The sequence below is a fragment of the Maniola jurtina genome, chromosome Z, assembly GCF_905333055.1.
Source record: "Maniola jurtina chromosome Z, ilManJurt1.1, whole genome shotgun sequence".
Classification (NCBI taxonomy): Eukaryota; Metazoa; Arthropoda; class Insecta; order Lepidoptera; family Nymphalidae; genus Maniola; species Maniola jurtina.
Genome location: NC_060058.1, coordinates 6,793,491 through 6,806,608, shown reverse-complemented (window position 1 = coordinate 6,806,608; position 13,118 = coordinate 6,793,491). Strand labels below are relative to the sequence as shown.

At 35.2% G+C, this 13,118-nt stretch overlaps 2 protein-coding genes across 3 annotated transcripts in view; one reads left to right on the top strand and one right to left on the bottom strand.

The window, feature by feature from the left end:
- The window catches only part of LOC123880116 (nuclear hormone receptor FTZ-F1), a 111,981-nt gene extending 103,899 nt beyond the window's left edge, over positions 1–8,082 (top strand). The window contains 1 exon segment of the mRNA XM_045928045.1: positions 435–8,082. Coding sequence (XP_045784001.1) covers positions 435–500 — 66 coding nt within the window. The 3' untranslated portion in view covers positions 501–8,082.
- Positions 8,083–8,667: 585 nt separating this feature from the next.
- On the bottom strand, positions 8,668–12,162 carry LOC123880125 (3-hydroxyacyl-CoA dehydrogenase type-2). 2 transcript variants are annotated; one of them, XM_045928065.1, is made up of 6 exons: positions 11,745–12,161; positions 11,249–11,413; positions 10,301–10,465; positions 10,069–10,197; positions 9,453–9,561; positions 8,668–8,966 (listed from the first exon to the last, which is right to left on the bottom strand). In XM_045928065.1, the coding sequence occupies exons 1-6, from the start codon at positions 11,751–11,753 to the stop codon at positions 8,776–8,778; spliced, it is 768 nt and encodes a 255-aa protein (XP_045784021.1). In that variant the 5' UTR covers positions 11,754–12,161; the 3' UTR covers positions 8,668–8,775. The 2 variants fall into 2 exon arrangements, with proteins under 2 accessions (XP_045784021.1, XP_045784022.1); XM_045928066.1 differs by lacking the exon at positions 11,249–11,413 and having other exon boundaries at positions 11,745–12,162.
- Between the last annotated feature and the right edge of the window lie 956 nt (positions 12,163–13,118).

The window sequence follows — 13,118 nt, the reverse complement described above, 5'->3', positions numbered from 1 at the left end:
TTATTGTACACCACAGAACAAAAACTACCACGAAAACATTAATAGAGCAAATTAGAGAGAATAATTGCACTTTTTATCGGTATTTACAATAATTCACAAACATTTGTCACTATGCTAAAAATGTTTTGATGTAAATATCTGCAAATAAAGAGACAGTATACCGTAAAGTTTTGTGTCAAATAGACTTCAAAAGTTCCAAATCGTGTCTAAAGTATATACAACTTGATTCATACGAGTATAAACTAATCTACTATCAATTTTAAGGAGGTGGTGGTTACTAAAAATCGTGATACAGTTCAGGCACATATTTAACAGGGTCACACATGGTCAGAAATGGCATGTATCATTACGTTTTACAGCTATGATTTTCATTTCAGAACCACTGCCTTATTCGCCCTAAATAATTGACTATAACTAGCACCTTTTTATTTCAGATCTTGAAATATGTACCAGTGAATGTGGACACCCCGCAGCAGCGCCTCGCGCCCGATGGATCATAATTTACGAATAACAATATCTAAGGACATGTAAATCAAGCTCATAAATGGCACCATGCACTTACTTACCGCGGTAGGCGGAGGTTATCCAAATTCATTCAAAAATATACCGCGCAGCCTATTAACAACGTTAAGCAATACCAATATGACCCTGAAGCGACGAAACTCCTCAATTTACTTGACGTTGAGAGTCTGGGTCTAACTTTAAAGGAACCAAAACACATACCAACATATAGCAATACGCTATATGTTGGTATGTGTTATGGTTTCTTTAAAGCCGTCATTGTATGAGAGTTACATTTGTTTAGATATTGTTATTGGTAGATCTTAACATAATTATTATTATAGTTTTTAGTTATTTAGGTTTATTTAGGTTGACAATTTAAGTTTATTGGTGTGTGACTAAAATATATTAAGTTATTTTGCGCCGGGCGCCGACCGGCGGCGCCGCGCGCCTAGTCCCAATACAAGATATGTAATACCTGTTTATCTGTGTAATCTTTGTATAAATATACAAAAAAAAAATGTATTTAACATCTCTCTCGTGTAGCTACCATTAATTTATTGACCAGTCTAGTAACGGTATATCTATAATTCAAATTAAAATAAGTAACTTTATGTTAGATAAAAACTAGCTTGTCTTAACTCTGATGCGTAGCGACGAAAAAATATTACAATACATATTTTAGGAAAGCGTCTGTGATCTTAAACGAAGAAATTTGATGAACCGTTTTAATGTTAGTTGAAGCGATAATATAATGTGTAACGAGTAGTGTTACCGAAGTAGACCGTCGCGTGCGGCGCCAGGGCTGCGCGGCGCGCGCTCTGTCCTGGCGCCCTGCGCGTCGGGGCGGGTCCTGCGCGACCCTGTCCGCGATCACTTCACTTATTAAATACACAATGTTACTTTAAGAGTTAAGATTCGGTGGAATGTACTCGTGCGGCCTGACTCCTTTTACTATTCGAGAAGTTCCGCGAGTATGTTCCGATTGTTAACACGCGACTTCAATTTTGGAAAGAATGTGTTTAATTATCGTAAGTAGTTATTGGGCTGAAAATATTTAAAATTTCGTTGAATTTAATATTTGAAATTCTCTACGTATATCACTGTACAGTAAGATAAAATCACAATTAAAAAAACGTTAAAATTTACAGTTGTTCCATGAAAATGTTTATCTAAATGTTATAAAAATTTATCTGCATTGTGTTTTATCGGCCGTACCAGTACAAATAATTAATTATTAAAAAAAACTGTACATATTATTTTATAAAGTATAGAAGGTAACAGTGATTTATGCTACTTATAATGTAATTATGTAAAATATTTCTCAAATACGTGCAAGAAGCCTTAAAAATCATAGATTTTTAAAAGATATGGGTACTAGCGTCTACGAGGTCTTCGGCCGGACTGGACGATGTATTTTTATAAATCATATTGTTCTTTATTAACATATATAATATGTTAACTGAAAGTACATTATTTCGTATTTTTCTAACATAAATATAGTAGCGTACGTATTTCAATTATATTGATCAACTTTAAATATGGAAGCAGTTATACATATTGTATTAAAATAATTATATGATATATAGTGTTGTGTGATACCTGCGTATATGCGTTACAAATTTAATTTGAGAACGTTTTTATTTTTATAATGTTAGATGCCAGTTGTAGCATACGAGGTTCTCTCCAGTGACTTCTAGCTAGGTCTAGCTCTCGCATCGCGCACGTGGTCTCATAAACACTGAGAATTGTTTATATTTTATTATATTTTACTTGTACAAAAAATTGAAATGAAATCAATTGATGCCTGTATTTTGTTTATTAAGCATTTTGTTATTTTATAAAGAAAAAATCGTAGAAATCAAATGAAATAAATTTATTTCTTAGTTTTTACCTATCGAAAGTTTTAAATCTTGTTTAAATATACAATATATAGTCCCAGTTGTTGGCTTTATTTAGGTTTCCATTCCGGGCTTTTATTAAAAATTAGTTACAGGATTTGTGCAGCCTTTACAGCTTACTCGTATGTTAATGATTTTTAGTCCGGAGATAACATTTCGAACAAGCTCAATGTAAATAGGACACGAGTGTCATCATTAGCTAGCCAAGGGCAGTAACGCAAACTATGTGAGTTGCCACATCTCACCCGAGACGACACCAATGTCGCCGAGTACAATGTAGGTTGTAGCTGATGAAATACATATCGTATTCGATATTTCGGAAACGTGTAACACTTGACGAGAGCCTCGTTTATATGGATACTAAGGGATGAATTTAGTTAAACGAATATGTGATTGATAGTTTTTGTTTAAATGTGGACGTTTATATTATATTAATTAAATTATAATATTATCACTGCACCAAGTGCGAATGTATATTTGGCCGCATCAACGAGAAAGTACATGGGTACAAGTAGATTATGAGTAACTTCCTTATTTTTGTCTTAGGCTTGTATTGTTCGTAATTTAGTAGATTTGACACCATCGTTATCCGTAATACCGTCCAGTGAAAACTAACTTTAACGACATGAATTTTAACAAATTTCGAAACGTCAGTCCTGATTTAATAATCTCGGATTATTTTAATAATGACTAAATAAGATCGCCAATTAGCCACGAATACTGTTTAGAGCGGATCGTCATGAAATAATGAAATATCATAAAAACCGTGGCTTACCATTGCATCTTTTCGAATTTAAGATTAAAAGTAAGTTTTGCAGACAAATTCGAAATTGTAAACAGAATAGTTATTTTTTTATTCTAAAGAGCAAGTGCATTAAGGGCTAATTCGCACGAGAGTTTTTTTAATGTCCGTAAAAAGCTCTCGTGCGAATTAGCCCTAAGAGCAGATTTTTCGATCGCTGGATAAACCTACGAATGAATTTGACGTGTTGACAGAATTCCCAAACAATAACTGTCAAAGCCTCAAATTTATTCCTTAGATCTTAGATAAAAGTTATTTGACGATTGAAAAATCGGCTCTTAATGTCAAAATTATTAAACTATCGTTTAAATAAGTGACGAATGACGATTCGCCTTAAAAATAATAAATTAATTATTTATGTTTTAACTTTGACAATAGATCGAAAATGAGTACCTGGTGTATAGTGTAAAATATTAAAAAATTGATAAAAAGTTCCTTTTTCGAAAGATGGTGTGGTATCATTGTTTTCAATAATAATAGTTAATCTGTTGACACAATTTCTAGTAGGTATCTTTCATCGTGTTTTGTTTTTTAAGCTACTCCTTCGTATTTATGATCACATTCGCACATCACTTCCCCGCTGAATAGTTAAAATCATCTTAGAAACCCCCGCGTTAAAGGATAACTTTATATAGATAGAGCTGCATTTTCATAGTATTTCTTTGTTTTCTTTTTCAAGAGAAATGATCAGGAACAGCTAATTTTATTTACTGAATGCAAAGCAAATCTGTGATGGTATGACATAGATATGTTACGCTCAAAAACCGAAAACCTTATTGTTTGCTATGATGCTCAGACGAAGAATCAGGTGGACTCGACTGACGCGTATATCTGAAAGGGACATATAGAGAGTACTTCAAAACGCAGGGCATACCAGGTCAGTAAAAAAAAATTGACTACAGCCTACACACCTTCAACACTAAATTTAAAACAGAAAACTAAATAAAAACTCGTAATATTTGCAATAAATTACTATCACACACGTCAGATTTGTTGGGCACAGATAACAACTGTGCCCAACAACAAAAAGCTATCTGGTAAAGACATTGGGGAAAATTTCGTGTTACAAAAAAGGGTAATACGTGCAATTTATAATTTAAAACCGCGCGATTCTCTACAAGAGAAATTTAAGTAAATAGGTATTCTTACAGCTTCACTTGCCCTAAAATAGAGATTTTTCAAAGGTATAATCTTTCAAAATAAATATGATTTTACTTAATTTATTATTTTACAGCATAGATAATAGAGAGATAAATCGATATATGGCTTAATCATAGATCTAGAATAACAAACAATAGAATAATAGGCGTGCCGTAATACGTTTGTATGGAGAAGCGCGTAAGAAGGGCCACCTTAAGCGTTTTCGGTCTTTGAGCGTAACAGATACATTAATTAGGCTGTGTGTGGGTTTTGCTTGTATGTTCGATAGGGATGGAGCAACAGAAGACCAATTTTTAAAATGTAACTTCATAATTTTATCTTTCCTTTATTCCGTTTAACTATTAATAATGAATTTCATACACAATAGTTTAAACGCTAAAACATTATTTAAATAAAGCAAGGTTTTTGTATTTTATACAATAATGAAATATAATGAAATCACAATGAGTTAAAAGCCGTAGGTACAGAGACTTCATTAAAAGAATAAAAGGAACGAAGGCAACTCACGAATTCCAAAATTTTATCATTTTATATGTAACGGCACTACTTTTAGACTGCTGGTACTAATTTCGATGACGAACTATCGTGATCATTCTTGTGTTTAGTAAAGTAACGGTATTTTTTTTATTTTATTATTTGACTAAAGAGTATTTTGCGAAAATCTAAAGCGTAATTGAAGGTCTAGGTATTGTACAGCTCAGGGATGCGTATGAAGGTCGTTGACATCTGCTGATTGTAATGAAGACCAAGAATATTGCGAGAGCTCCTTCCCCACATTCATAAATGCTTTAAATTACATATATCACTTTGAAATATAATTGAGTAGTTATTAAATGATCATAGTACATTTATATATAATAATAATAATAATAATTAATGGATATACATATACTAACTTCACATATTACCATTTCATGTTACCATTTTATACAGTATTTATGTATTTGTGCCTATCAATTGTTGTTAAATAAAATATAACAGTATTATTTGAACATCACCTACCTATCCGGTATTTATGTGATTTCCTACTATACACTTTGTCACAGAAATCATTCGAATAAACATCTGTTACCATTTATAGTGTTTCATATGTCGTAATATCGCACCGATGATTTTTATATGCGGTATTAGTCTTTCTTAGATGTCCATTTTCAAAATATGAATTAAATTAATTAAATTAAAATGTGCCTACCGAAATCCATAATTCAAGCTTTTTGCTAGCAAGCAAGAAATTGCTTTAATACTTGTGACACACCAGTGGTGATAAAGTCTAAGTAGTGTGCCATTAGTTAAGAGTTCGTACAGGGTTTAGCCGCGGTCGGCCACTCGGCTGGCTCACAGCACTCAAACTTTCTCGCTCGCATAAATGTACGTTTACGTTCTCATTTTGTTTATTAACCAAAACTTAGACAATAACAGTTTATGGTGCCAGTGTTCATTTGTATGTTCTGCTCTGTCCTGTCTGATCGCTAACCTTTTCCGTCACGCGCTTCACTTCGTTTCATCTAATTAACACGATATAGATATTTATTACAATTAATGATACTATGTATGCTTACGAGTATAACGTTTAAACCTACTGTCTACGTTGTAGGTTTAGGTTGTAATATACAGAATATGTTGTAATTTAGCGTACGTGTAAGTAATATACATCTATATTTATGAACTAAAAAAGATAAGTATTTTATAGTGGTAAGGTACACGCTGAGTGTTCTATGTAAATGTTAACGTTGAGTTCAATTAGGTGGTAAGTGAGGTCCGGTAGCGCAGGCGGCGACGCGTCTCGCCGGCCGCCGCCACTCGGCCCCCGGCTCCTTCGCTCAGACTCGTTCGCCCTGCCACTCGGTGAACGCACACCGCATCCACACCCGTCGCAGCCTCGCACAGCACGAGCGTCGCGACCACGTGCGCGTCACACACATTCCAAAATAACACTAGTATAAACGCTTTGTGACGCACGACGAACGCGTTACGGTTTGTAAGTTAACCACTTTGTTGTTCATTAACGATAAGTTAGATTTAATCTCAGTCGATGTTGTTTATTTTAGTCTGTATAGTATTCTCTCGATTTAAGTTTGTGTGAGGACGAGAATTTGAGCGAATCGACGGGCCCTAGCCTGGTGGGTTCATATTAGTTATAAATCTTAAGTACCTAAGCGATTATTTCTGTTGCACCTAACTTTATTTTGCGAGCCGTGTTAGTTGTATTCTATTAAGTAATTGTACATATAGGTAGGGCGAGGTAAACAGAGTTTTCATTCATCTTAAATGGTTATTGTTAAATCTAATGATATGGGGCTGGCAAAATACCAATGCAATGTCGCATTTGCTGTTAAATAAATCTATCTGATACATACCTAACTGTAGATGTTGTATGGCTATTTATGTTTCTCTGTATGTGTAAGGCAGCGATGAGGCCACGAGATTGGTGGCAGGGCTGTAGGCCCCCGTGTCGCCAGAGCGACATCGCTCGGCTCAGCCGGCCGCGATGAGCACGCAAATCGGAACGCGTCCCTCGCATGTCGGTCCAGTGACCTCTAATTACTATATCAATTATAATACATACAAATGCATAAGTATAAAGTACCCCACATAAGTAAGCCACTTTTGTGTTAATTTGCTCTCGTATTAACTGAACATATAGAAATGAATTTTCTCAAAACACATCTGTAGACCAAACAGCACACATCAACCTAGAGCATCACTATATATTTAATGTATTATAATAAATTTATAATGATTTGAATATAATTTTTATACCCAATGTATTTTGCATTTTGCTTCTCATTGCATTATTCATGAATCTATTGTCTTACAAAACACATAAGTAGAAGTGGCAATAGTAGGTACTTACAAAATATAATATGATTCAGTTAATACTAGAGATGTCTACCTTAACATTGTACTGTGTCATTACCTCACATGTCTTTTGTACATTAAAATAATAGTTATTGTTGTCACTATTTCTATTGACCGATGGTTTTGATCAAATACTAGGTACATTACTGCAATTATGAGTGGTTTTCGAAGATCACGAATATTGCTATTTCTATTGAACAGATTATAATTGTTGTTTTGATGAAATGCTACATGAAATCAGCAAATTATTATTTTCGATAATTTTCTATACAGCCATGTACCTATAGTGCGTACATTTTGAGATCTCACTGGCCATGCGGCGGTCAAAAGTACGGTTATCCTTTAAGTTAATAACCAAAATCGTACTTTTGACATCACAGCTGACGCGTAGGGCGAGTGAGATCTCAAAATGTATGATGCATTATAAATCGGGGTATGAAAATGAATTGCTTCAATGAATTTTTTGTGATTAATTAATTTGATATTCTATTGATCGATTAATGTTTTATTAAATGCTACAGCAAATTATGAATTATTTTTAAAGATTATTATAGTGTGTAAATTTTCAGAAAGGAATCACCATATTTGCTGTCATCTCAAAAGTACGGTTTAGATTCCGTTCTATCGTACTTTTAACATGACTGTTGGCGTTTAGCTATAACATATGGCTGGTTAGTCCTTTCTCAAAATTTACGCATAACAGCAATGTTATTGCGGCACGAAAATGTGGCGCAACCAGTAATATTTTTTTGTGATTATCAATTAATAACATATTTACCTTGCGAGACGCACGTACGCGCCGGTGGCGCTGCCGCGCTGCCGACCGTTTGATTAGAATTAAATAATATTTTCGTTTAATTCGTCGTTTTTTTTTTCTTACCTTGGCCGATTCCTTTACTTTGTACAATATATAATACTACGTAGACCATTTAGTACTAATTTATTCACTCTGGGAGATTCTATAGGTACCTGGGCATAATCACCAAAACTTCTATCCAAAAATTAAATAATGCTTAAATCTTATTAAAATTGACTATAATTTTATCTGATGCTAGCCGATGCCCGCGACTTCGCCCGCGTGGATTTAGGTTTTTCGAAATCACGTGCGAACTCTTTGATTTTCCGAGATAAAAAGTAGCCTATGTGCTAATCCAGGATATTATCTATCTCCACTCCAAACAGCCAAATCCGTCTAGTAGTTTTTGCGTGAAGTTTCGCCTTTATAATATTAGTGTGATGTGATTGTTCCTTTATAATAAAAATCAGAGTTTTCAATTGCATAGGCTAATTAAAGGAACATGAACATTGTGTAGATGGAAATGCATTTGTGCCATGTCCGTTACCAAAAGTTTTCAGGGATTTATTATAATTTAGCCTAAATAATGCTTAAATGCGGAAAAAATATTTTTAGGGCATTCATACTAGGAAAAATAATAGAATTAGTTTTTAACTATTAATAATATAATTAGAAATGTTGTAAGTACAATCGTATATAATGCGGCGATATGAGTCTCCAGCAATGCGCAGGGCTGTATGGACGGTGGGGTGGCTTTAAGGTTGCATTCTTAATGAGCCGTCAATACGTATCGTTTCCCCATTGAGCATCGGGTTCTGTATGATACTTTGTACCAGCAACGCGTACTCGTGAGGATGGCCGAGACGGGAGGGGAATGGTACCGTCGACTCCAACTCCTTAATGGCTGCTTCAGGAAGCTGCTCCAGCATTGGTGTTCGGAAGAGACCTACAAAAATAATTTAATAGAGTATTTGACTCTATTTTTAGACCATGTTTGGGGTGGGGTCTAACTCGCAAAGGTGCAAGATGGGCAGAGTTATTATAGCCCATATGAAGAGGGAGACAGAGAACAGCTTAGTTTCTGTCAGCTTTTATTTTAATCAAAAGAAGACATTGCAAACAAACATACAGCATCGAACGGGACTGCAATTATAAATATTTTTTTTTTTTTTTTATAGTTTTACATAGCATAATATTATAAATATTTGAAAAGGGTAACCAATGTTTTTTGTTGGTTTTCAGTAGGAAGAGCATTCCAAACCAGAAGTAGATTCAGAAGTAATTGTTTAGTTTGTTGGATAAAAATCTTTTGTACCTTCTAACCTTATAAGCCTTGTAATTGACTTTTCCAAGTACTTAATACTTGGAAAAAGTAAGTGGTTAGAAGGCCTAGTGTAGTGTAGCCCTATAAATAGTGTAAGTTATTAGTTACCTGGTGCAATAGTGATAACCCTAATGCCTTGCTTGGACAGATCTCTGGCGATTGGCAATGTCATCCCAACAACACCCGCCTTGGATGCAGAATAAGCAGCTTGACCAATCTGAAAATTTATTTATTTCAATACACTTGTTTGCTGATATATAAGTATATAGGTGTAAATACTATTATTTGAGAATTGGTTATTCCTTTCCCCCAGACGAGACCGGAAGTTTAGAAATTATGAAATTCCAAACCCCTGTCGGGAATCGAACCCGGAACCTCCCACTGATAAGATCACAGCACTTTCCGCCACTGCGCCAGGGAGGCCGTCGAATGAACGTCCTCCTTTTCTGAAGATTGGACACGCACCTTCAACTTTTCACTAAGTATGTTAAGCATGTATCACTTACATTAAAACATCATGACTAAACCTGCATTCCTGAAAGTTTCCCATAATGCTCTCAAGTCTCAAATATGTGTTAAGTCTGCCAATCCGCACTTGAACAGTGTGGCTGACTATGGCCTCAACTCCTCTCATTCCAAAAGAAAACATTGCTTAATAGTGGGCAAGTGATGGGTTTATCATAAAGATGATGATGACTATAATATTAATTGCCTAAATAGATACCTGTCCATCAAAAGCAGCAACGCTGGCAGTGTTAATAATAACACCCCGCTGTCCATCTGCATCTGGTGCATTTTTGCCAATCAACCCTGCAGCTAGACGGATCACGTTAAAAGTGCCTATTAAATTGACCTGAAAACATACATTAAAACACCTGTAAAGTTTTATTTCATGCAAATACATTTTTTCTTTCACGACATTCTCATTATTTTGATAGAATTGAAAATTTTTATACCTCAACAGTCTTTTGAAACGCCTTGAGGTCAAAGGGTTGATTTTTCTTAAAATTATATGTCCTAGTGGCAGTAGCAACACCTGCACAATTGACTACCACATCCAGGCGGCCAAACTTATCCACTGTAGTTTGTAATGCACTTTTCACATCTTGTTCTGATGTCACCTGCAAATTGCAAAGCATGCATACTTTTATTAATATATGTTTATTATGATTTAACTGCGACGCCAAACAGCAGTTTAGCATACTAAAGTTACAAAATGTACGAATGAGCCATAGTCTGCCACACTGGGCCAATATGGATTGGCAGACTTCACACACCTTTTGAGAACATTATAGAGAACTCTCAGGCATGCAGGTTTTCTCACTATATTTTCCTTCACCTTGAAGAAAGTGATATTCAATTGCTTAAAACTCACATAACTCCAAAAATTTTGAGATACGTTCTAAGATAGAACCCCTGAAATCCAGAATAGAAGGCCAACATCTTAGCCACTACACCATCCCAGATTTTAAACTACATACTATTAATCAGATTGTGCTGTTGTGTGTGTGTGTGTGTGTGTGTGTGTGTGTGTGTGTGTGTGTGTGTGCGTGCGTGCGTGCGTGCGTGCGTGCGTGCGTGCGTGCGTGCGTGCGTGCGTGCGTGCGAGCGTGCGTGCGTGCGTGCGTGCGTGCGTGCGTGCGTGCGTGCGTGCGTGCGTGCGTGTGTGTGTGTGTGTGTGTGTATGTTTGTTACTCCTTCACGCAAAAACTACTGGATGGATTGGGCTGAAATTTAGAATGGAGATAGATTATACCCTGGATTAGCACATAGGCTACTTTTTATCCCGAAAAATCAAAGAGTTCCCACGGGAATTTTAAAAACCTACATCCACGCGGATGAAGTCGCGGGCATCCTCTAGTAGAAAATAAAGTTTACAAATATGTAACTAAAATTAAACTAACATCAAGTGGTGCAAAAGCAACATTTTTGCCTAGCTGTTTAGCGACTTCCTGCCCTTTGCTGTTGGGGAGGTCGCAAATTATGACACTGCCACCTTGCTTCAACAGCTGTTCAGCTGTGGCTCGACCAAGGCCTGATGCACCGCCAGTCACCAAACCCACTAGACCCTAGAAACATGCAAGGAACAATTAAGTAGACAGTGTCAAAAATTATCATTATATCCTATAGTTTTCACAAACTTCGATTATAAGTAAGGTTCTCTTTAGGTGATGAGTGACATGACATACAGGTATTTATTAAATACTTAAATAACTTTGTGCAGTGAAATTTTGGTATTTTTAGATAATTTATCAACATTATGTAAGTATTAATTTACCTACTTACATATTTTATTAATTTTAATGACTGAAATTAATAAATTAACTACATGGTTATAATAAAAGTAATAATGGTTATAATATAATATTATAATTAAGTTTGTAGTAATAGTTTACTTACTTTTAACATTATTGAGGGTTTGAAATACTGTTACTAATTGATGTTGATCAAAGTTCCCCAACTCCAGCGGAAATTGCAAATCAACTCACACCTTGGAACTTGAACTACTGTATGACTTAAATAGTTACTGAATGTTACTTGTTTACACAAAGATCGACTTTATCTTTATTTAATAAAATGTTATGTTGCTTTTTATCTTATCAGCACAGGGTTAGCTCTATACTACTGAGGCCTTTATCACTTATCTAAGAATTTTTCTCAGCACTTTAATCACAAATAATAATCGCATAATATTTATAACTCGTAATAATAAGTAATATCAGTAAGAAAATAAGGTTTATAGATTTTACTAAATTAGTTTTTTAGTTCTCTAACCTCATTAACCTAAAACTAACCTAAAATTTTTGACAAGTTTGACACTGACAGTTGAAATATGGAAAAATGACATTTGTAGGCACTGTAGGCCAATGACCTCACATAAAAGTGGATGCGATGGGTCTACCCGCGAAATTCAAATTTTATTCGGTTTTTCGCAATTTGTAAACTATGTAATACAATCATCAACCTGTCGCCATTTCACTACTGAGCCCTGGGTCTTCTTTCAGAGCCCAAAAACCTTCTCATTGTGGCCATCGTGGTGGACTGGCCAAACGTTTTGGCCGTCACTATGGCCAAGTGCAGATCGGCAGACTTCACTCACTTTTGAGAAAAGTTATGGAAAACTCTTAGGCTTGCAGATTTCCTCGCGATGTTTTCCTTCACCTTAAAGCAAATGTTATGACGTCTCGACTCTGGATCTTACCAAGCCTATATAGTCTAGTCGCTATCACCAATCTTACCTACCTTTAATTGCCATTATTTATACCTATTACTTATAAAAGAAAAATCAATCCACAATCATAAAGAAACCGGCCAAGTGCGAGTCAGACTCGCGCACCGAGGTTTCCGTAGTCGGGTATTTTTTACGAAATTTTGTCCGATAAATCAAAAACTATGCATAAAAATAAATAAAAATCTGTTTTATTCGTGTGTCGAAGTCATAAGTTTTATTTGTACTGAATACGTACTCGGTACTACTAACTCCGTCCGTCCTTCATTTTGAATGGTAGGTATCTATAAAAATAATAATTATACAGCAGACTAGTCACTAGAGTAATTACCTAACTAATCCAATCATCCAAATTAAAGGTTGGACCTTCAGATTATTTGCAATTTGCAATGATTTTTTTATCGACTAGGTACCTAAATCAAACCTGAGAAAGCGGGAACATAATCTATATTATCATGACTGCAACGAGCGACGAGCAAAAATTATTATACAATACTTTACAAGTATCTATAGTAAGTAAATCAATGGGGATATTTAGATAAGAA